Source organism: Megalops cyprinoides, chromosome 11 (assembly GCF_013368585.1).
Source record: "Megalops cyprinoides isolate fMegCyp1 chromosome 11, fMegCyp1.pri, whole genome shotgun sequence".
In the NCBI taxonomy this organism is placed as follows: domain Eukaryota; kingdom Metazoa; phylum Chordata; class Actinopteri; order Elopiformes; family Megalopidae; genus Megalops; species Megalops cyprinoides.
This window is the reverse complement of record NC_050593.1, coordinates 27,575,514-27,600,579: the sequence shown is the minus strand read 5'-3', so window position 1 is coordinate 27,600,579 and position 25,066 is coordinate 27,575,514. Positions and strand designations below refer to the sequence as shown.

The window sequence follows — 25,066 nt, the reverse complement described above, 5'->3', positions numbered from 1 at the left end:
TGTGAAGCACCATGTGTATTAATACTAAGTTATTTATTACAGACACCAATTTCCATTTTATGCTAATTTAATGGAACATGGCCTATTGAATTTGAATATGAAGAAACTCAGTCATCCCCGATGTTCTTGAATCTTATTTTTAACATGTGTCTATTGTTCAATGTTTTGTGGTGACTGAGAGGCAGTGCCTCTAGGGGCATCAGAAACCAAAGGTTCCCTGAGGTAATGGGTAACTGGGTGGGATGGGTAAGAATTAGTTGGTAATAAATCACAAATGGCAAAAAAGGCAGGGTGTTCCTGACTGCTCTCTGCAATTTTACACATTGTCAGATGGCACAGTCAGCTAGATTGTATCTGTTGCTGTGATGAACATATAATAATAACATTACTTTCTTATGTTGCCTTTGGAGGTAGACATTTACACAACAGGCAGTAAACCCAGAACACAACTTTCCCTGGGACTAATTGAAGTTCAGTTTATTTATTTAGTTTATATGCGAATTGCAGTTCGTAGAGCATTGGAAGTTACTAGGCAGTATGTAAGCAGAAAATAAACAAGCACAACATGTCCTGAAGCATGAAACGACAGTTCCCAAAAACAACATAGAGCCATCATATGGAAAATACATGGTAAAAAAAAAGAAAGCCAACAACAACAAAACACCCGCCTCCCATTAATATTTGGTCTATTTGCCATCGTTTTTGTTTTGAGGATTTTGGCGTTTGCCAGTGATACATTCTTCACAAACAGACCTCTAAACTTAGCATTTCAAATCACTTCGTTAGTAATGTAACCTATTGGCTTTGCCAATAATAAATGATACGTTCCATTTGTGTTTACCTAACCTTACCCATATACATATTTTGAACGAGCACAGCTTTAATAATACTGGGATTACAAGTTAAAGACAACTTAAAACGTGCATGGATGTACCTTGGAGTTGTTACAAAATGTTGGCCAACCTACACCCTTGCACTTTTCCTATAAGTGTAATTCACTTTTTCTAAGTGACATTTTTAGCTCGTGCCATTGATTTGACGGGACTCATCACTATCAGAGCTATTTAATCAGGTATTAAGCGAGTATTGAGGAAATGGAAATAATTACCATGCATTTACGGTGTAAATAAAATTAGTGGAAAACGGCTTAGTCAAACATTCCCATATGTTTTATACTAGTATCGTGCACTAACTGTGACAAAATTAGCTTTGTGCTAAAACGCACATAAAATCAAACTGGCACGCCACTTCCGAAGTGGACGGCAGCAAAGTGACGCCTCGAACTCCACTCCGTGTTTTGGCGCGCACTCTGACTCGGTGTCTTGGTAATATGCAGTGTTGTATATCCCTCTCCCCGGGATTTCTGGCTCCCTCTCACAGATTGTAGCTAAAACAGTATCTCTGTGTGTATGAGAGAAGTTGACTGAACAGAGTGCCGCTTTCCGAGCCGGATTTATGTGGCTGAACTTGGGTAGAGAACGCGTATTTCCCATAGAAACGAGGAGGGTGTGCTGCGTTGGCTGCAAAGTAAAGTGTGTTTTCTGATTGATAAAAGATTTTCCAATCTCCTGTGGAAGAAAAAGTGGACAACCGGAGCGCGCTGTTCTCAATACATCGCGGATTGCTATTGCTGTCTTGATTTCTGTAGCGGGGATCGTCCGGGGAACAAATAGGGATTAATCGCAGAAGTGTACGATGTTGAGAATACAAGCTCTGTTTTGCACTTTCTCGGTGCTGTCTCTTTCAGTTGGAGCCGATCTCAAAGCACGAAGCTGCAGTGAGGTCAGGCAGGCATATACTGCTAAAGGCTTCAGTCTCGTAAATGTCCCTCATCAGGAAATATCAGGTAAGGGCGGAATGTGCAATTTGTTTAATCAGCCTGCCAATCACTCTCTTACTGCTTTGACAGTGTTTTGTTGAATTTCTTTGCGTCCCATGTTATAAGTGCGCCATACAGGATCAGATCAACACATACAGTCTCTGTGGTCACTGATGTGGGTAAATGAAGTTCGCATAAAGCATCCATTTAGTTCATGAAGTGTTCAGCTTTACATAACATGACTACAGCATTTGCCGGATCTTTGTTTGCATATATCATCCACTTAAAAACGTGTACGTACCATGCATAACTAATCAGACTTAATGCAACATGTAGGCTAAATATTGTCTCAGGGAATTAATGTTGTATATCCATCGTTTCCGTTCTAACTCCAATATACCACATGTATTTACTTTGCTTCCTACACTTGCTCTAACGTGTCTAACGGATTCTCCAGTCTAGCTTGACTGTCATATCAAGTAAGAAACCTGAACAATCTGATCCGATAGTTAGCCTATACAATCTCAACCTCATCCTCATCTTTGTCCAACGTGAGCATATAATGTTCCTGAACGTTGACAGGTCTGTCTGTGCCGGGCATGTATAATGCATTTTGAACTGAGAAACGCCTGTGGCAAATATCGATAAGTTTATGTATCACTTAGTGCCAATGATAAGCAGTAGAGGCCACATCTTTAAAGAACAATGAATAATCGTTAACTGCTACATTAATTGAACTGTAGTTTTTTGATATGATATGGCAGTAATAACGCAACATGTGATTATTTCGTTTACACTCTTCAAAATGGAGAGGGGGAGGGGGCGCGACTTTAAACTCTCACAAAGAACAAGAAATGGAATGGGGAAAAAACATATAGTAGCCGTAGCATACATTATTGGCGACTGACAAATATGAACGCATGCTTTCTGCGAGAAGTGTTAGAAAATTCAGAAAACTACGCTGTATCACGGCAAGTTACACCTTTGCTGTAACCTTAGAGAGCGGGCGTCACATAGTTGTTTCAACAAGATGTGTTAGGCATAGCTTTAATGCTAATCAGCAATTTTGCACAACTTTCACAAGCTTTATCATGAATAAAATAATAAATAAATAAAGTCTATAAAACCAACGACGTTTTCTTTTGTGTGTTTAAAATGTTTTTCAATTTAACCACTGAACGCTGGACCTGTGTTTCATTTACACTTGCAGCCTAGACTGTCACAACCAATTATTATTTAAAATGTTATTCTCAAATAAAATGTCTAAAAATGACTCCTTTTATAGCAGCAATCACCAATAATCTAGTGCAAGGAATTTTCCAGCTCCAGAGGTTGTATTTCCGTTTTGACGCCTTGGTTATTTCAGAATTCAGTGCGAGTGATGATGTCTGTCAAGAATTTCCGGAAAATAATGCCAGCTATTTTAGCAATTTTTACCTCCATTCATAGGCAATAAACCGCCTTTGCCTCGCCACAAACGGAATTTATTGTCCACGTGTGACTAATGAGTTCTGTCACAGGGTGTAAGACCATTCTATCCAGGGTTAAGAGGAACAAATAAGTGTACACCCAACATAGGAACTGATTGTTTTAACTGTCTACACAAGCATTCCCGAGAAAACATCTTTTTAAGCTGTAAAATATGCATGTACAGTTAAATCTAGTTTGCCATATGAATTATATGAATGCATTATAAAAGTAGATAAAGAGACATGCACAATTCACAAATAACAAAGAAGTAAAAGAAGTAGGTTAAGTAAGAAGAAGTAGGTTATTTAAAATCAAGTCAAACTTGTGTTGGTAAGCTTTCTGAGATGTCTTGCAGTACATATTTCATTTTTTGTTATCATCATTTATTTAGCACTGACGTTTTAAATTATCATAACAAACAGGTGCTTTAAAATAACTGAAGTGACACACTGAATGAGAAATTATCCCCACTTCTTGTCATTACTTCTTGTTCTTAACCTTAACATTGAACCCTCTACCTGCTTTGTAAAATATATTGGACGTTTAACTTTGCATGGGATATAGCCTGCAGTGGCCAGTAGGGGGCTCTACGTCTACAGCTCGCAAAAGTGTGGTTTGCTGTAGAATGTAGCTCATTAACTCCTAACGATTATGGCTTAGCCTCACTGTATGTGCCACAGAAGGGTGCATATATACATACATGTGGGATGGACTATCTAACATGTTCTAATCACATTTGAGTTTTAACTGGGAAAGCTGATCATCTGTATTTTAAGAAGCAGGAAGTCACACACCATAGCCAGTACAGGTCCTTCCTAATTGCATCTTTCACAGTGAAGTAAATGGCACTTGAAATGGCTTTATATTTGACAAGGCTTAGGTACAAGTGTAGATACATGCCTGAATGCTCATAAACTCAGTGCTGGAGTATAAGCCTCTGATAATGAGGGGAAACTTTTTGTCTCCATGGCGGAATACAGTGTAGCTGTCTGTCACTGAAGGGACTTAATAAATGTGACTGCTGGCAACAGAAGCGCTTCCTGGCAGTGGCAGCGCAACAGATGACAGTTCCATTTCAAAGATTCATCTTCAATGTAAGCCCTCGGAAAAAAAAAAAAAAAAAATCATGCAGCAGAGTTACAGAGCGCTTTGGCTTGGGATATAGTGGTCATCATTAATCGGGAACAAAATATGGACTATTAATTTTCTGTCCATCTTTTTGTGCTGCTCTTTCATCAGACAGTTGAATGTGACACAGCATGCTTAGACTTGAAGTTAGCATACTGTTAGAGAAATGTTTCATTTCTTTTTGACTGAAGTTGAAGGAAAGCAACTTTAGCATTTACTTTCTGAATGTTATTTCCAATTAGAAATACAATGGCATGTATGACTAGAAGATACTATGTGTCTATGAAGTTACTTTGCTGTCAATACCTCTCGAAATTATAATTTTGTAGATAAGATTTACATGATGTATGGGAATTTTCTTCAGGTAGAATACTTGCAAAATTCTCTACTGCCTGAGTGCATTCTCAGTACATGTGCTCCATTTGCTAAACACAAGAATATACTGGAACACAAGTATGATATGAAGACAGGCGATTTTATCGTTGTAATCATTCAAAAGTTATTATAATTTGTGGATCAGATTGCTACAACCTTGTGTTAGTGCTCTTAATGCTAGATTGATATTTTCCTCAGGAGAGCCATACGTTAAACAAAAATATCCTGTTTAGGTATCAGCTTTCCTGTCATGTGAAATAACACAGAATAAATATATGAGATAATTTAAAACATAGCACATTGCTGTTCTCTGGTTGCATTCTGCAGGTGCAGTGGGAAAATTGGCAGGAGTAAAAAGGCAGCACGTCTAATAATGAGTCCACCTGTTCACCAAGTCTGCGATTAACTGATTAAATCACCCAGAACGGTGTTTCTCCCTTTGCTTCTAATCACCCAAAGTAATGAAAAAAAACTTCAAATGTCACTGCTGCATGAGCACACTTTGATCAAATCTGGGATACACTGGCCCAGTTCGTCCACATGAAAGGCAACAACGACATCTCTTTATGTGCCGTATGCAAGACTGTCATGTCTGTGATTGGTCGTTTTCATCATTTCACACCCATGTGGCTATGAAGCTGATTAAGGAGTTGAGCTGATTTTTACAAAAATTGGTAATCCTACTGGATGCTGTCTCTTACGGTGATTTTGAATAAATGTTCCTTATATGTTTATGTGACATTTGAACACCAGGAAGATATTGCATAACCTTTTTTTTGTCACATTCTACTTGTCATATTAAGCCTTGAAACACACACTGACAGTGTGAATTGGATGCACGGATATCAAGTTGGTGTTTAAATATATGTAAAAAAAAAACCCTGTATATCTGTGGTCTGTGTGGTGCTTAGTATGCTTGGAAAAAGTTATCTATATATGTTGCTAAGGAGAAAGGAAAGGCCTGTGGATGGAACTGCAAACTTTGCTGTATAGTGGTACATCCACATTAGGTTTTTTGCAAATCCAAAGGCATACATTGGTGAAAAGGTTGGTCTTTACAAAACCACCATGTCCCACCTCATGAAAACAGTTTGAATTGTTTGCAGGGACTTATATGCTGGTGTGCCTTCCTGGTGGCATTGGAACAAAGTGGGAGGGCTTAAAATATACTCTGCATATTTTCAGTGCATCAACCCAGTCTCCGTCTTAGTTTCTGAATTACATTTACTCCCTGTGGACACTGGGAACTCTGCAATTTGTGCGACTGGAAATTGTCTAAGAGTGAAAGCCAGCCAAATTTTCTCATCCATATTCACACAGATTTGCCTACAGATCCATCTCCTTTTATTTGACAAAATACAACTTCAGGGAGTGAAAATGTAACAATTACTTCATTAACCTCATTAAATAAATATGCTAGGTTATGTTCTGTACTGTGTATCATCTTGTGAATTTTTGCGTTAAGAAGTCTTTATTTTCACTTCCTAATTAAGCCTTCGTATATATTTAGGTACATTTTAAATGCTCTGGAGCAATTTGGTTTTTCCTTTCTAATCTTAATTAAGTTTCTCAACTTTGCATTTGTGTTGTGTTGTGCCATGGGTTGATGGTTCTGTTTAATGCTATCTTTAATGCAATGACCTCCTGAAATGATATTGTTGATAGATATGGTGCTCATGCAAATTGATTGCTCATGTCCTCTTTACTGAACACATGGGTAACAAAGTTACAGGCCTCAAAAAAAGCCTCACAATCCAATTCACTTTCAGTGTGTTCTCTGGGGCAAAAGGGACTTTAATTCACTGTGATTGCCCAGGAACTTTATCTCAACAAGACTGCTGGCAAAGGTGCCTTTAAGTGTCAGATGTGGTTAGGCTATACAATGCACTTCAAAAGACGGCTTCGGTATACAGCTATTTAAAGTTGAGATGGGCTGTGAAATATTTTGCATGCAGAGATATTCAGTCGCTGCGTGTCCATGCTAAGAACATGATTAATAGTTTTATGCTTTGTGTCATGACTCATTGCATGCTGGGCATGTCGTGGCCCACACAGTATTTCACAGTCAATCAACATGCCACATGCCAGAGGACTGTGCTGTCGCTATATGTCATAACTCATGTGATACATAATCCCATATTTCACCATATGGATTAAATCTCAAATAATATGGCTCTTAGCATGCAGAGTTGACATGTGCTGTACAGCACACATCTGTCCTTGGGCAATAATGTGACATTGTCTTAACTGGACCAGGCTCGTACGCAGAAGGTTGAATGTTTGATTCCTAGGCAAGTTACTGCCATTGCTCCCTAAAGCAAGTTTTTCTTAACCTGAATTGCCTCAGTGAATGTTGGATAATACACAAAATGTAAGTGGGACTGGATGAAAGCCTAACAGCAACAATAATTCAGTACATATGAATTTCAGTACAATCAAATCGTGAAGGTTGCATGTGAGGTGGCTATAAGGGGTATCTTTATGTGGCTTGGAGTCTGATGAAGGGAGTGCACCTGGCTGTGTCTCAAGATTATTGAATATGCGTGTGGACATCATAAACAGGGAAAAGAAAAGGGGGAGATGGGGTGGAGGAGGGATGCCATGAACAGCTGACGAGAAAATAAAGTGGTAAGTGGGATATTTAGTTGTGGACTGGACTTGTTTGTCGAGGTTTCGTATTGAAATTGTCTGAAAATTCTCATCTCATCCAGGGTGTTGTGCTCCATATGACTGCTAGAGGGCAAGCGAGCTAGGATATCATCATCAATGATCTTGTTCCCTTTCCCCAGACTTACTTTAGAAAATCTACAATTTTAGGAATTAACTTGAATTAATTGAAATTGCAAAACCTCAACTGCTTACCACCACACAGATGTATAATAAAATATGTGAGTTGAAATCAAACAAATGAAACAGCACTGACAATTGTTTGAAATTTAGGATGAAAAAACAAACTTTTGTCAAATTACACCAAAGCACACACTCAGCCAGTTATTGTTTCACTTTATTAATAGATTACAGTGGCTTTAGTAAAATAAACTGGAACGAAAAGCACAAAGCTTCACTATTATTAAATTCCATAGATTGTATGTCTACAGGCCACAAAAGGCTAGACATACTAGAATACCAAATTAGCCACCTAATGAATTAGCTAGTTTGTCAACTACTCAAGTACTTGGCTAGATAGTTAACTACGTAAACAGCAACTAGCAAACCAACTATTTCTTAAGTACAAGCTTTTTTCAATAGATTCTGTACCGGAAGTACTGATAGGTTCTAGAAGTTGAAGTGCCTGGGAAGATGTCTATGGCAAGGAAAATGTCAATGGGTTTTCAAATCAATCATGGTGTAACTACATTAAACAAAGTGTTAAATGTTTATAGTAAAGTTTGTATACGGTTAGAGTGACCTTTGTGCAGGTGATGGATGGACAATGACACCTTGGTCTTCTGCCAGTTCGGTTGTCAGTGTTTTCTGTCCTGTTCCTGAAGGGTATCATCAGGATCATAGCATGCAGAGTTGACACATTGCTCATAAATCTCAAACATATACTTTATCTAAACTGCCTAAGTATATACTTCCACGTTTTGGCATTTTGTTGTAACAAGCTGAGCTAGTTGTAATTGTTTAGAGTGACAGCACAAGTCTGAGGCTACTGGGCGTATTTCTGAAATGAGCATTGATCCGTGTTCTCCATTACACCGCCTAATGATTGTTGGCTTGGAATAAGTGCTGCAGCTTCATGAATGCATTGATGGAGCAAAAAAAAAAAAAAAACGTATTTTTCTTTTGCCGAAAGTAGGAAAGGCAGTAGAGTAAATGAGCCCATAAAAATACAGATGGGATTATATCGAGGAGCTCTTCATCACTGTCCAGTGGTTGTGGCAGGGATATTTAATGTCTAATCGCAGTGGGGGGGTCTGTGAACTCAGGGGACCAAAATAGCCTGCTAATGATGTGCTGCTGTCCCCTCTTCTGCTTTGCAGCATGCTTTTTGCCTTAGTCATATCAGAGCGGAGGCCCGTGGAATTGCAGCTGTGAGACCGGACCTGCACTCCTCAGTACATTTACTGGAGAATAGATGGCTTCCACGGAGCAGGCATTTATTGGCTCTGTTAATCTTTGCAGTGTTCACTGCTCTGTGCTGTCCACACAGTCTCGCAGTGCGTGTCCAGGAAAAGTCAGATCTTAAAAGGCATTTAGGATGGTTCTATGAGAATATAAATGCAACGGTAAGTATTTGATTGGATGTGCCAAGCATTTATAAATCTTCAAAAGATCTCCAAGTCTTTGCAGAGCCATTTACGTGGTGTGTGCCTGGCACGTCTGACATTTAAAAGACTTAATTTTCAAATATTTACTTTATCAAATAAGTATATTTTAGCTGCTGACAGACATTAATGTTCTTTAACTGCTAACTATTGATCATTTGCAGAGAGCAGCTGCACAGTAGATGTGAACCATTTAAAGACTGCCTCAGGGGATCCAAAGAGTCTATTCATAAATATGTACTATTTTTTTTGAGTTATGAGATATTTTTGTGTGACTTAGAAAGATTTTTATAATAATCAGTATACACTCTACATCACAATGAATTATTTTTAAATTTATTCATAATGGTTTTTAATATGTTTTATGAGCAAATTTAACTTATAAACAGCTCTGGAGCTCTGGGTCCAAAGAAATAGAATACTGTATGTCATTGTGTACCATGCAAGATGCATTTGCTGAATCATATTTGGTAATGAACAGACTTCTGTTTCACTTCACAGAAGTCTCTGTCAGTATTGAAAACTGGCTCTTTGAAATTGATTATTCTTTTCTTCAAAGAATTTTTTTTTATTTTTTGAAAATGTTCTCCAAAGGATTTACTAGATTGTGTTGAAGTCTGCATGTTGCTTGTATTATTTTATTTATTGATTTGAGCCCTTATGTAATACTGTGTGTTCATGGATGAATGAATCCTGTTCAAATCCATGTGAGTTGACCACAGTGCATAATTGGACCTCCAAATAACCTTTTCTTAAATGTTTCAGAAATTTGGCTGCTGCCTCCAGGGGAAACCAGCAGAAAAGGCACTCAGTTATACATTTCAGGTACATTTACTCAGGTACATTTCAATGCCACATTGTGCACTTTTCTGCCATTCAGGTTATATGATTTTCAAAACTAATAAAGCAGAAAAGTGTTAATTAACGCCAGTGTGTTCCGATTTACATATGACAACCACTGCAACAGCTGTGGCAGCAACCAATTGAGTTGGATTGTTCAGGAACTGATTGCCCAGGGACTATATTGTTTTGTTCCTCACATGAAAAGGAGAAGGCTGACATGAGTGGAGCTGTGGAGAAGGACAGTACTGGCTGGTTTGCCCTCTTGTAGGAGCGTTGGTATTGCCTCTTCGTCTGCTCTGGCAGTGGCGTGCGGGGGATGAGAACATCTCTATTTTTGCGGTTCATTTTCTGCCTTGGGGGCTGCGTGTTATTCTGCCTGCACCTGTGGTTTTTGCAGTTTATTAGCGCTGCTTGGGCATTTGAGGCTCAGCTGAACCGCTGTTCACTTCACTTGTCTTTAACTTTGTGCGGCAGATTTTAAGTAAGGAATGTCCAAGGTTTCTGTCGATGTCATTATTTTTAAGTTGCTGCTTTTAAATGATATTTATTTATTTTCTTGCTGTTGGGCTTGGTGCTACTATTAGCGTGACTGACACTCGTGTAACCACAGTGGAGACACCGTGACTTTGTTGATGGGAAGGCATTGCAGTAGAATCAGAAGTGAAGTTGAGAGTCTCTTAAGGAAATTGCATCTTAAAAACCTTTCGTTCAGTTGTGCTGGTGTTATCCTTTCTTGTTTCCTGTTGAGTGCTTGCTTTCACAAGAGAACCAATTAGTGAAAAAAGGTTGTCTTGCAACAAAAAACGGTTCATTAGTTCATTATCATAGTTTTTTTTTTTTTATTATTTTTAAAAGAGTTAATTAGCCTTACATTTGGCACTGGCATTTGTTTTAAGTTGGTTGTCATAGACCTCTGTGAAATCACTGTATGCTCAGTCCTGTAGAAATATCAAAGTAAAGGAAAAAATGAACTACTGTCATCAGAGACCACTTTTACCAATGAAACACCTTTAACTAAGAGCAAAGGTTTCTTCTACACATTCTGACAACCCCACCAGCATTGGACACTTACAGCATGTTCACATAAGATTTCCTGTCTTTTCATATAGGTCTGTTGCTTATCCTGTATGCTTGTGTGCATATTTTGAAAGAAGCTTTTTCCTTTAAATGAATGAAACAAAATTTTGTCATGATGAATCAAAGTTGTGTGCTCATATGACTTAGATAGTATATATTTCACATATATAGTAGAATATATTCCCTATTTTCCTTGGTTTTAAATCTTGCCACGTATTAAGAGCTCCTTTTTGGAAGTGGAATGAAGTTGGAGGTGAACGGATCAGAGTGAGAGGGCTTGGGAGTGCTGCATTGGCATCAGAGAGGGACTGAATTGCCAAGTAAGCGCGTGTGTGTGCTCATGAGTCAGCCAGGCCAGGTTAAATGTCAGTGCTGGTGTCAGCGTTATTGACAGGAGCGCTGCTCTGAGACAGGCCTAAGGGCTGGATATTGGCCTGCTTGACAGAGCGAGACTCCGTGGCCTGGTGTGCACTTTCTCCCCCTGCGCTCAGTTAAGGGGCCCTGCACGAGGATATCAGCACCTACAGTGAAGACAGGAGGGGTTGGGGAGGGGTGACGGGGGCCAGTGAGACTGAAAACAGAAGCGGACCGTCTGCCTCTCAACTCGCTAAAGTAGTCCTGGCTCCCGCAGCTCTTCTGCTGTCAGACCGTTGTAGTTAAAGCAACTGTCAGTGAGGCCATTAACCTACGCAGGTTTCATCCCTGCACTGCCAAGAGAGTTATCCGCTAGTAAGACTGCCAGTTGGGAGACGCGCAGCCTTAGAGGGGGGTGTAGGGTCTGGAAGTGAAACATCGTTGCAGATAGCCGCATAGCAGTAGTAGAAATGACATGACATCTGTTTTCCTCCAAACCTGATTTTTTTTTTTTTGTTTTGAACTTATTTAACCTATATGTTAACAGGAAGGTCAGCACCCAGAACTGGATTGCTTCTGTTAAAGTTGATGTTTTTGGGACTTCCAGTGATGGCCTGGGGAAAACAAGGCTGTTGGTAGGGAATACAGTCTGTTGCTATGACAATCAGCAGTAAGTGGTTGTCATGAAATTGGGCCACATATCTTGCCTATGATGTGTTGAGGCAAACTCAGATTAAAGATGCACTGGAAGTCTCCTGAGCTGGTCTGCACATCCTGGTTGGTTGTTGAGGCTGTGGAGTTTCACCATATGTTACTAACCCCTGTGAACAGATCCTGACTGATGTGAGGGAAAGGGTTCGACCATTTGGAGCCCTGCTCCTTAACACTATTCCACCCTGCTGTTTCACCTTTGACCTCAGTAATGTCAGACTCATGTGGCCGTCATCAGAAGGACAATACTCACTGACCAGACTAGGCTGTAGAGTTATAGTGTAAACATTTTCCGTGAGAAGTTCCTGAATTCAGTGAGAATGAAGTGAAGGGGGGGGGGGGGGGGCATGCAGTGAGACATGTTGGTTTGGACTTTAATTGGACAGATGGGATTAGCAGTGATTATAAGCCTGGGCAGTGAATGGTGCTTGGAGGGGAGGGAAGGATTTTCTTTGTTGGTTTAAGATGGATGTCTCCTGAAGAGGCACACGCGGGAGGCATCATCAGGAAAAAGCCAGGGCTGGGGCGCAGTTTTCTGCAGATTCCTCGTACACCTCCTCCGTCTCCTCCCCATTAAGCAGGTCCATGAATACCAAATTGGGACCTGATGGGCTTTCTCAACAGGCGTTCCCTCTCTCTGTGCTGATAACTGCAGACCGCATGCAAGCAAGATTTAACAGAGCGCTCTTTCATAGCACATTAACATGCTGCGACTGACTGGGGGGAAAGGAAAACTCTCGGGCCAATATCCGTCGTCAAGGAACACATTTGACAAGAAGGCGCCGTGGTATTTGTTTGTTTTTTCATCCCCCCTCTGATTGTTAGGCATCTGTGTGCGTGTGTCTGATTGCGTGTGTGTGTGTAAGGGAGAAAGAGTGTGTGTAACCTCTTGCTCCAGAGAAAGACGACCTCTCCACTCAGACATTATCTTGACATTTTGGCAGTGAATTCCATTCTATGACAAAGATGGCTGTTTGTACAGTAAAGATTCCTGTTTGGACAGGCTAGATCTCCTCACCTTCATCATGCATGTATTTCTTATGTCATTGTCCCTTAATTATAGTGTGGTTGTGAGAACACAGCGGTGACTTCTCTTACACTAGTATTACATGCATTATTTCCACCTCATCACAAATATGGCCTATACATGTATATGGGACTTTGGGTGGGCAAATGTGGCTGCTGCACTGTTTCAGGACACTGACAGCAGGCTGTGTTTTCCAGCAGGCTTGTACTGGCTGCTTAATGCTGCAGCATCTCAATACTTTGCATGCAGCCTAGATGCTGCATTTGAGAAAAGAGAAAAAAAAAACAAAAACAAAAAACAGCCGGGGGAGGGTTTCAAACCATGTTTCTATTTACATGCCCCCCCCCCCCCCCGGAATGCAACTAACAAGGTGACCCTAATTAACTTTCATTGTAACCGCACCGATTCAGTTGCATGGACAGAATAGTAATCACACAGGAGAGACCGCACGCCCATCACGATGAAATGGGGGGAGGCAGGTTGGAGGGGTGAAAGCGAGTTCTGAAATGTTAAATTGGCTGACCCCTGGTTGCATCATTGCTCATCACTTATTTATACGGGGGGGCAGCCTTTAGTGTGAGCTCACCTCTGCATCACAATCAGTCATTGATCCAGGCCTCCTCGCTGCCTACACGTGTGGGTGTCTGTGAAAGCACAAATGCAGATTCAAGCTCAGAAATCATGTGGAAGAAAAGGTAAAAATATAAAAGAGCAACGCTGCTGAGTAAGATCATATCTGGTCAAGATAACAGCAAGGTTTTTTTTGTTCTTCTTCTTCTCTTGATATGTGGTAGTGCACTCCATCTCAAAACTGAGAAAAAATCGAAGTCTTTCTCTTTGACATGGAGGATTCATTTTATGTTAATTCCTCCATCCCCCACAAGCCAGTGAAAAGTGTGTTCTTGCCTTGCCAGTTCACAAAAGAATACATCTCAGCCTCAGCAGAAGAACAGGCTGTTTGCGGGAGACCCGTAGAGCTTTTTTTCAGTGAAATATGTGCAACACATTCCAAACGGATGAGTACTGTGGTTGTTCCACCCTCCAATCTACAGTAGAGATCAACACACTTAATGCTCCCACTGCTATGCAGCCAGAAGTAAGGAATATTTGGCAGGTGGAGTTATGAATTAGCTGTGTTTTCTTCTGGTACCATCTGAGAGAGTGAGCTGAAGTTAAGATAGAAGAGTACTATTCTGAAACCATGTATGCAGTTGTTTTTTTTTTTTTTTTTTTTGTAAATGGTTAAGGAAATATACACTTTTAAATGCAGTGCCTTTAAAAATAAGTATTAGTTAATAATATTAAACTAGATTACTTCACATATTTATATTGTATATTTTCTAATTTATGATCTTTTGTCATTTTTTCTAGTTTTACATATTGCATGCGGATGCAAAAAAAATACAATGACAACTACAACAAATGAAAATTCTGAAGAAAATACATAAAAAGGCTAATTTCAAGCTTTATTACACAGTCGATTAGGAAAAAAAAAAGTAGCACAGAAAAAAGCACATGAAACGAAAGGGGGGGAACATCACAGTTTCGGTAATACTGACTGTTTGGTTCTGAAAGGTACCGATTAAAGTTTCCATTTTCTCTTCCTCAGCTTCCATTGAACTCTCTTAGAACAGAGATTTAAAGAAGACTTGATGCAGCATCACCTTTGATGTAAAATGTATCAGCCCAATCAAATAGTGCCAGTAACCAAGCTATTTAGCAGTCAGTCACGGTAACTGAGTAATGTTCTCTTTCTTTCCTCTATCCTGTATGGCTTAAGCTTAAACAACACACAGTAGATTTGACAATTGTTGTTTTGAAAATAGCTTAATAACTTGAAATATTTGTGGTTTGATTGGCATGTAGTAGCTATGTTGATTGACAGCTTTTTTGTCTTAGAGCAGAAAAATCTTCTGGAAGTGGGTCAGTGCAGTTTTTTTCTTTTTTTTTTCAAGTAAATTGGAAGAGAGGACATCCTTGTTTATCTGCAGCCATTAGATGGACAAAATGTTGGAGAAAATAACCATTTCAAATGTTTTTCCCCCCTGAGGACTTCTTGTGTGGCTTTAAACAACACGGTTTCTTTTAATCTGTCTCAACTTTCTGTTGACTCTGCCAACCGTGATGGATTAAAACAGATCTAAGTGTTGCCATAGTAAATAGCACAAACTTCTGTGCACAGCCATGTGTGAAATGCAAAAAGCCTGAGATTTGCTTGAAGCCTTCATAGCGTCTGCTAACAACAGTCTGCTGAAACATTGTGTATGGATTGGCTGAGAGGAACACTACAGTATACCTTCATCTTTCAGTCAGCTGCCAGGGAGTATCAGTCATGGATGGTAGATATGAGGATTACCACCCTGAGAAAAGAAATAAAAAAATAGAAGGAGGAAAATTAACATGAAGGATTTGAATGATTATTATTTAGCGGATTAAATTGGTGCAAGCTAGAGAAGTCTGAACAGAGGCATCAGAGACTAAAAAAAAAAAAGGAGTACTGGAATCAGGCAGAGTGAATAGGTTGAAACCAATGGGTGAGAGTAAGCAGCTGGTGGCTGTTGTGCATTGAGTGGCCAGAACTCAGAAAGGGTCTGTGATCCGTCTGAACTTGGCTTTAAAGGGTACACGTAAGGTCAGACATTGTGATTATGGATCTAGATCCTAACCAGAATGTTACAGGTTTGAGTCCCAGTTTAGGACTCTGCTGTTGCACTCTAGAGGAAGGTACTGAATCTTGATTGCTTCTGTCATTATACTCATTGTGTAAGTATAAGATATAGAGGTTGCCTTGGATATGAACAAATAAATAATTCAATGGTAAAAATAAAACCCACTTCTGACTGAATTCAGTAGCACAATGGTGTCATTCAAACTTGTTTGAATATCTTGTTTTTTTGTTTTATTTTATTTTCTTTCTGACATTTTCTTCTTGCATACCTGGAGTGACAATGTCTTGCTTCAGCTCATCTGTCAAAGCTGCTCTTCAGAATTTAAATTTGCTTCTATATATAACGTGACGTGTTGGAGACAGGTGTATGCAGTCTGAGGAATGAAGTGCACAGGAATGCAATTTATTAATCTTTTTTTTTTTTCATTTAATATTCCATGAGCTTCTCTGTTCCAAGAACATCCAAATGTCTCCCTGTGCTCTGCTGTGTATCTGCAAATCATGGAAAAACACTCCTCTGTTATTAGATAGTTTTCCCTCCGGTCTCTCTCTTTATTTCCTCCTCTTCTCGTCTTCAGTTTCAGAAATCGCTCTTACACGTTTCCTTGTGGGAAACCAGAAACTATAATGGCTTGGCTGAAATGGCTTCTTAAAAAAATTCAAGGCTGAATATTTGTGTGGTTCCCAGCCTTATTTCTGTGGTTTTCCAGATTAATTATAAAGTACTGTATGCTGAGAGAAGCTAATGTTGCTCCGTAATGAAATTATGGGCTTGCTAACCCTGATCAGAAAAGCTAAAAGCACAGTAATTGAAGCTGAACTGTCGAGAAAACAAGAATTTGATTAGCTTCATATTTGATTATTGTGTGGCGTAAAGTATTCAGCAATTTCTGAGAGAGGCTGTGCCATATGGACATTGGCATGACTATGAACTTTATGAAAATGATAATTACTAATATATTGTAGGTTCAATTAAGGCTCATTTACAAAAACCTTCATTCTGGGTATTCACAGTTGTGCAATAATTCATTCCTAAAGTTTAAATGGGGAAACAGTTAAAAAAAGGAGCTCAAAAGGACAATTTAAACATGCAGTCACAATAGTTCAGAGCATCATTTTAATGAGTAAACAGATGTGTATTATAGTCAGCACATAATTGCTACAAAATGCAGCAGTACTTACAAAAAATCAAGCAAACTGAAGAAAGAATAAAGCTGTCTTTTCAACACCACTGTACCCATCCCTGGCCCCAAAACCCCCGCTGCCCACAGAGGCCTCCATCGCCCAACTCCCATCCAGTTCAAACCACAACAAAACTATTTACTATTCATTGTGTCAATCTATGAAATGAGAATATATGCACATTGTGTACTGTTTATGTTCTGACCAAAATATCTAATCAATGAATGAGGAGAAAGAAGACCTTATTTCCACTAAATGCATTTATTTATGTGAAGAGCAACATTTTAATCCCTGTTGTGTGGCTGACAGGCGTTTGTTAGGATATATGACCTCCTCTACACACTGTGAGGTAGAGTGGCTGTGGACCTGTACTTGTAACACAGAGGTTGCAGGTTCAAAGCCTAGCCTAAGCACTTGTACTGTACCAACTGATCTGCTTCAGCAAATGTCTGGTTGTGTAACTGAATGTCTAATAAACATAAAAGATTTGTAATCTCAGTAGATTATGACTCCTTGGGGTTTTTCATTGACTTCTGCTCATATTAAAATGCAAATTAATGTAAAACTTAAACAAAATGAGCAGTCTTTGTCAAATATGAATCATGATTATATTGAAACCTAAAGACACTCAGATTATAGTAGGCAGTCTATATAATTCAAGACATTTACACAGATGATTGAAATGCGCATATGTATGTATATACTGTATATCTTTTTTTTTTTCTCTGAGGCAATGCAGGTTTAGTACCTTGCCCAAGGGTCCAACTGCAGTGGCCATCTGGGAACCAAATGTAAAACCTGTAAACTCAGTTCCTTTTAACCACTGTGCCATAATCCTGCCCTATGGAGCAAATATATGTCATAACTCATACAGTACAAACAACATAAATACCCACAGTAGAACTGGTAAGCAGATTTTAACAAGTAAAGCTTGTTTCCTGCTGTTGTGTTTGTGCTGTGATGCGCGGGGGAAAACAAAAAAACCAAAAAAAAAAAAACTTTTCAAAGAGTTGGCCAGTTGGAGTAGAGATGGAAATTGTCTTTGGGCGTCTGTCAGAGGATGCTTCCCTGATCAAATAGTGATTGTAATGCAGAACTGCTCTTGCCATGCTTGAGGGTGTCGCTGATTGTACATGTCATTGGTATCCTCCATTACAAAGGTTAATTGAGGGCTGACTGTCATTTCAGACACAGCTGTGGGTCGTTGTAAGGATAAGACTAAGAGCAAAACAAAGCGAGATGATGAATGCGGACTATTCGCCTCCTTCTGGCTCTTCATTTGCATATAATATCGAGCTCATCTGTTGAGTTTCGTTCTGGGTCAGATGGCCCCACACAGATGCACAGCATTGTTAGCTAGCAGTTTAAGCTTGTCATTGCGGGCAACATAGAGATTTTCAAGACCAGTGGTGCATGACTTTCAGCTATGGTCAAAAAGTAGATGTTAAGGAAATGTTTAAGAAGCATGTTAAAGAAGTGGATGATGATAAAATGTACACAATCCTGTACATCTAACAATGACAATAGAGTTTAACATATTTTCCGTGGCCAGAGACTAAGAGGCATTACAAGCAGTTTGTACATATCCAAGGTATTGCATCATGCCTGATGATGAGTGACTACTATTCTATATTAAAAGATACTACTACTAGATACTACTATATTAAAAGATATTAACTTTTGGAGAAAAAAGGTCAATAGGTTATGCTTAATGTCAACCCTGATCATACAAAAGAATTGTAAAGGGCTGAGCCAGGGACAGAAATTCATGACAGCTGGTGTATGGAGATCTAGAGATCATACCTGGTAAGTACAACACAGGCACAGATCTGGAGTCAAGGCCATTTCTACTAAGTGTGCCAGATGTGCAAATCTGGAGGCTGGGCCTAATAAGTATATAATGTGTGATGAATGACTGATTACTGAAGGAAGTTATTGAAATGTGTGAACAAACTGTTTGGTGACCATACTTGGCATGGGTTTGAACCTGTTGTGAGGAAAAGTAAGCCAGGTTTTAGCAAAATTGGGCAATAGTTTCAAGAAAAGCAGAAAAAAAGAAAAACCTTTCAGTCATTCCACCCTCAAAGTGTACATATGGTTTACAGAAAAGGAGATCACACACTCACACCCACTTACATGATTATACCAGATGAGCATGGCCAAATATGTATGACTGCTATTAGTGACAGTTACAATGTTCTATATCATATCACCTGGGCCAGGCATTTTCAGAGGGTCTAATTGAATAATAATAAAAATTACTGTCTTTCATCTGTAATACAGGTTTTCACTGAAATAAATTGTTGCAGTCCTTAGTGCTGGTAGATGTCAGATGTAAAAGAATAGAAGGGATGGAATATTTAAATTCAAATGAGATTAAGGAAATAAAAATAGGAATGTATATAAATTATGAAAATCAGGTCTTTATAGTGAGCAGAGGATAAATGAATGGTCTGAATAGTATATTTATTAATATTCATATCTATTTTTACTCTCCACAGCCTGCATCTAAATTATGTATCCATAGTTACAGCTTCAACCCTTTCCTTCACCCCAGTCATTGATAATATTCAGCTGCCTGAATTGTCCAAAAGAAGTCATGCAACATGTTCCCTTACAGCCCAGTAAAGTCCAGGCATTGTGAAGATGCTCAATGCCATTTCCAGTTAAAATGAAGTCACACAGAGCTTGTCACACAGAGTGTACTTGATCCTCAAATTTGAGGAAAGCACTTAAAAAGGGTTACATTTTTTGAACATTTAAATATCTTCTGCTCTGCTTTTTTGGGCCATTGTCGAACTTGTTACTTTGTGTGAGCTTTGGGAAAAGGTAGCTTGGTACAGTAATGTGGTTGATTGACAGGAATGGAGATGGTGTTACTCTCTGTCCCCAGCTACGGAGGAATGGGGAGTCAGGGCAGAACGCATTGCACTGTGCTGTACATGAACGAAGCTACTCACGGTCCTTCCTTTTCACATGCGCTCTCAGGGGAGCTCCAGATTGAAACCTTGGCAGTGGCCTTAAGATTGGAAACAAACCGAAGTGAGAAACACAGATTCGCAAAGCAAGCCAAGGTGTTATAGGCACAGAAGATGCTCACAATGAAGATGCCATTTATGTTAATTGCAGTTACGCAGCCATTAAAAGGTAAAAAAAGGACTGAGGAACATGGGCCTCGTTCACTCTCCAGGGAAAACAAACAGTAAATATTTTTTTTAACAAAAAACAAACAGAATATGTACAATTGCCATGGCAACTCCTCAACTTGGTCACGCACAAAAAATTGCAACCAAAATGCAATGTCTTTTTGAATGATGTTGTGATGTTAAGATGAATGCAAATAATTGCAAAAATGCTGTAGGAAGAGGACATGCGATTTGGGTCAAGTTTGTCAGAAGCTGTCTGGTTAAAATGTGGCCTCTCTTTCCTGGGAGACCCTGAAATTTAAAACACAAGTAAATGTGTGTGGTGAAAGCTGCTGATGCACAGAAGCTATACCACTTGCTTAAGCTGAAGCTGGAGCACTTGCTGAAGATGATCTGAGAGGAACAGTGCTGATGTTTCATTCTTGACAACTTTAGCTAACAATAAAATATCAGATCACAGGTTAGCAGCGCTAAGAATGGGCAGCAGGGCAAAGATGATTAAAAAAATGGTAGGCTGTTCCACAATGTAGATAGATGAAAACAGAAGCTGGTCTCCCCATGTTCCATAAGGGATTGAAGGACATGCTATAGCTTGTAGCTTTTAAGAAGGTCAGTTGTATATTTTTGTGCTTAAACATTTAGTTATTTTAAAGCAATTAAATAATAGTGAAATCTAAATTTCATATTTTCAAATATGAGATATGAAAATGCAAGTATGACTGTATGAGGCTCTTTCAACTTAATTTACTGCAAACAGAAATGTATTATTATTATTATTATTGCTATTTTGTAGTAGTTGAAGAATTGCACAGTGAAAACTTGTGTGAAGGTTGAGAACATCTTTGAAAAGTATGGGCTTCATGTACTTTGAGTAATGATTCTTTTCTATAACATGTATTTATAGGAACCTGCATTCTGTGCCACTCTTTCAGAACTCACTGCTGTATAAACAAAGCCTACAACAAAGCACCACAGCTACCACAAGGCTGGTTCTGGTCATATGGATTTCAGATGGCACACACATAAGCGTAAAGCATAAAAATTTGCAGTGGCATAAGGCTGGGGCTGGTTTGGACACTGTGACTGCTGTGTGTGTTTTTTATTTACTCTGCATGCAGAAATAGCAGAGATGGTTCACGACCACAGCAGGCTATTTTATTCTAAAGCTTGTTAGCAAATCCAACAGGATTCAGACCTCCGATCAGAAGTACACATCCTGTTTCTGTTTCAGAAAAGGTCACCATTAGGACATATAGAGCTACAATGCTGGGCCTGCTGTGGCCTCGTTACATTAACAGTCTGTTGTTTTTGATGTGACTCTCTTTTAGACTCGGTGTGCAGTATCAATACGTTTATTATGTTATTTAATGTTACAGTCTGAGGGGCTCTTTAATTTTTCAGCTAAACCAAGCTGACTGAATGTCTTTGTGTGGTGTCCAGATTATCACAGGCCATTGCAGCCATGTGAATATAAAGTCTGGTTTGCTGCCTTGTACGTCAATTAGCGTTTCACACAGGGTTGAGAAAATTGTCAGGACGCTGGCATGTAAATTATATTGAAATGTGTCATTACTACGTCGCCTACCCTTCAGTCTACCCAAACAGCCATTCTTTAAACCAGTTTCAATATGCAGTATCAGGGGAATCAGTGTGTTTATTTTTAAATTCACTAAGTAACAGGGTTATGCCAGGCTGCTGGCATTACCAGAGTAATGCACAAGTACCGGCACAGTGGTTTTAGCATTCAGATTTGGATTCTTGGATGTCTGCTTTAGAATAGTGCAAGCTTCTGTGATATTTTCTGTGATCAGTATGATGAGCGGCTGTAGATTAGTCAGCAAATTATAAATAATCCAGTGTGGGCAATAGTTATAATTCTGTGCATGGTATTTAGATATTTATTTATTTAGGTTACAGCATGAGTATTTTCCCTGAAAGTTTTTTTTTTTTTTTTCTGCAAAAAGGCACTCTGTACGAAATAACAGATATTGCTTCAGATGGAAAATTCACACACCATTACATTGTTAAAGCCTTTGGGAATATGGGGAGAAAGGTAAATCAATACCAGAACAAGACTAATGGCACATCCTTTTTTTATTAATGCATATACAATTAGAATAATATTTAAACAATTGCAGTCCCGCCAAGCCCTATTGGAACCGAACATCATTTATTACGGAGATGTGTAAGTTGTTACACTGAACACGGCTGTCCCACATTCTGCTAAATGGAGAAAAATAGGAACATAACAGAAAACAGTTTATGAAGTAATTGGACTTAAGTCCCTTAAATGTAAAACAAAACTTTATTTTGCTGAGTGCATGAGATTTTTGTGTATACTAAAAGAGGTACATAATTGTATGGTTTTGCTTTTCATTTGATTATTTTGTGTTATTTTGTTTATTGATTATTTATTTATTTTCAAAAAAAGACATTTGCAATGTGAGCCAATATGTTAGCATCTGCTACAGTGGAGACAAGATTCATAAATTGTCACTGTATTTTGAATGTTTACTGTTTGAATGTCACAACAATCGACTTTGTAGAAGAGTCTGTCAGAGATTTAACAGATTGGATACATTCTTGACTGCCAGGTTTGAAACCACTTGTGTCCTCAAATGAGTAATAGAATATAAACAGGTCACTCAAAAAAGTATTCAGTTCTATTGCTGTTTTTATTATCATTGGTGAGCTCCCTGAGTCTCCTGTGGAGTATATTACAAAACACTCTACTGCTTTTGTATTTCTTACATAAGCCCTTGTTATACAGTAGGAGTAACAGTTATAGAAGTGCTGCAATTTAAAGTCCCTACCAGTGGACCCTTATGCAATTTATGGGTCTTTGGGGTAAAAATGGCACTAAAGCATTATGGGTTAAGAGTTCAGATATTTTGTGAGGCCTGGTCTGTTTTTAGCCTGTCCAGTTGTTTACCATCCTCTTGTTGTTTGAGTTTTAAAGAGATTTCAAAACACTGGTGACAGTGTGTTGGTGCTGTAGTTTATAAGGGGAGCAGTATCATTGTTATCACTCCCCCCAGGGTGTAGGGGGCACTGCTTTGATAACCAAAGTATCCATTCTACCGAAACTGACCACCACTGCTATAACCTGTAAGTGAAGACTGAAGAAGAGAAAGAGAGGAGGAAGAGAGACGCCTCCCCCAGGCTCCGCTCTGTGGCCTGCTACCTGTAGCTTGGCGGCATGCTCCAGTTAGCAGGCCTGTAGATGGAACACTCCCCGCCCACGTGCTGATCCATCTCTCAAGTACACAGACCCTGAAGCCTACCCCTATCGCATTCAGCCAGCAGTCTCTTCATTCACCTCGCTCACTCCGAGAGACGAAGTCAGATTTTTAACTTTTTCACTGTTCAGGCCAAATGTACATTGTAGTCACTCTGCTAAAGGACTGAGAGCTGTGTATTTTAATATTTTTTTCATGCATTATGGCTGATTAAATGCATGGTGTGCATCACCACTGAAAGTGGCCACTGGTTTCACCAGGGTCTATGGACCAGTAAGATTCTTCTCTTAGAAGTTAAAGCTTTCCAACTTACAAGTGGGGCAAGGCACCTGATTACCACTGAGCAGCTTTATTCACGCAACCTGAGAAACTTTCATAAGAGTGTGAACTTGGGAGTAAAGGACTTTGAATTACGCTGGAGTGGAGTGCTGCGATATGAGATACAATGCACCTCCAGTCCGGTATTAGAGCTCTGGAAAATGGGATGTTAGAATGTCATTGAATTGCCATTTCTGATAGTTTTTTTTGCTGCCACAGGGGCAGTGGACCATGCATTAGATTGCCCTCAAGGCTTATTTTTTCGCCTTTCTCACTACTGGAGAGCTAAGACGGATCCTGAGGCAGTAAGGCTTTAGGCTCTGAGAAATATCTTAATGGACCATTTCCATAGTCCTATTTAAAGAGGCTGTATACAAATGAACAGCCGGTGAAGTCATATACATACACCGTAAAGTATTTTTGTAATACTTTGTTGCCTTTATCTAAAATCTTAAATTGCACCAACAGTTCCTTACAGTACACATATGTACTCGCACCTGCAAAAGTATTCTATCCCCTTCCTGCCTCCAGGTCTTGTGCTCTTGTATGAGAGTTCTTATAACAGAGCACTTTATGGCATGAAACTGAAGGGCATACTTGTGATAGAAAAGTATAATAGCTGTGATTACTCTTGAAAGAAACACCATCATATTGTTGTAAACATGCTTTATTATTTACTGCTGGTGTTATGACACTGATAAAGGGGGGATTTAAAAGAAAGCCAAACAGTCAAATCCATAACAGCCCTTGGAAATTGGTATGGCTTGTATAGCCTTGCAACGTACATGCATACTCTGAGCCTTTATGTTGAAACTGGCAAATGTTTTTGTCTTACTTAATCGCAGATGTGCATTAAGCGAAGCACATATACTATGTTTTGTTTTTTTTTTGTTTTTTTTTTCTTGTAGGGAAAGAGACATTACACATAGTGCAATGTTGTGGTAAACTGTGTGCTGCTTTGCATTCTCAGTGGAAGCTAATGGACGTTTTGTTTTAATGCATTCATGTTTAGTATTCCTATGCTGTTGCTTCCTCATGTTACGGTGCCATGTAGAGTAGGACTCCTGTTGATGCTCACCACCTGGCTCTGCTTTTGAAGACGAGAGAATATACCTGGGCCGACACCCTGCCCCCCTTTTTCGACCGAGGCTCCTGGGATTGCCTTTCATATTAAGTCGAGAAACCCACGTTGAAGGACCATACACATGTCCTCGTTAATGTCAAAACAGATGTCAACACTGGAAGTTATTTTAAAGTTATGAAAGCCTTCATCAGCCTCCAGGACTTGAAGCATATGGTGGGGTATGGTTTGGGAATTAGCGGTGTCATCTCATTTGGATTGATTTAAGTTGGGTCTCTAGCCAGGGCCTTTGCTGTTTCCCAGATGAAGCCCTCTAGGAATATAAGAACCTGGAGATTCAGGCAGTGAGGAGCCTGC

The 25,066-nt window shown here is 39.3% G+C and overlaps 1 protein-coding gene across 1 annotated transcript in view; it reads left to right on the top strand.

Moving 5' to 3' along the window:
* The first annotated feature begins 1,415 nt into the window (after positions 1-1,415).
* Positions 1,416-25,066, top strand: part of LOC118785573 (glypican-6-like) — a 217,291-nt gene continuing 193,640 nt past the window's right edge. The window contains exon 1 of the mRNA XM_036540350.1: positions 1,416-1,846. Within this exon, the coding sequence (XP_036396243.1) occupies positions 1,696-1,846 (151 nt within the window). The 5' untranslated portion in view covers positions 1,416-1,695. The remainder of the gene's footprint in view (positions 1,847-25,066) is intronic.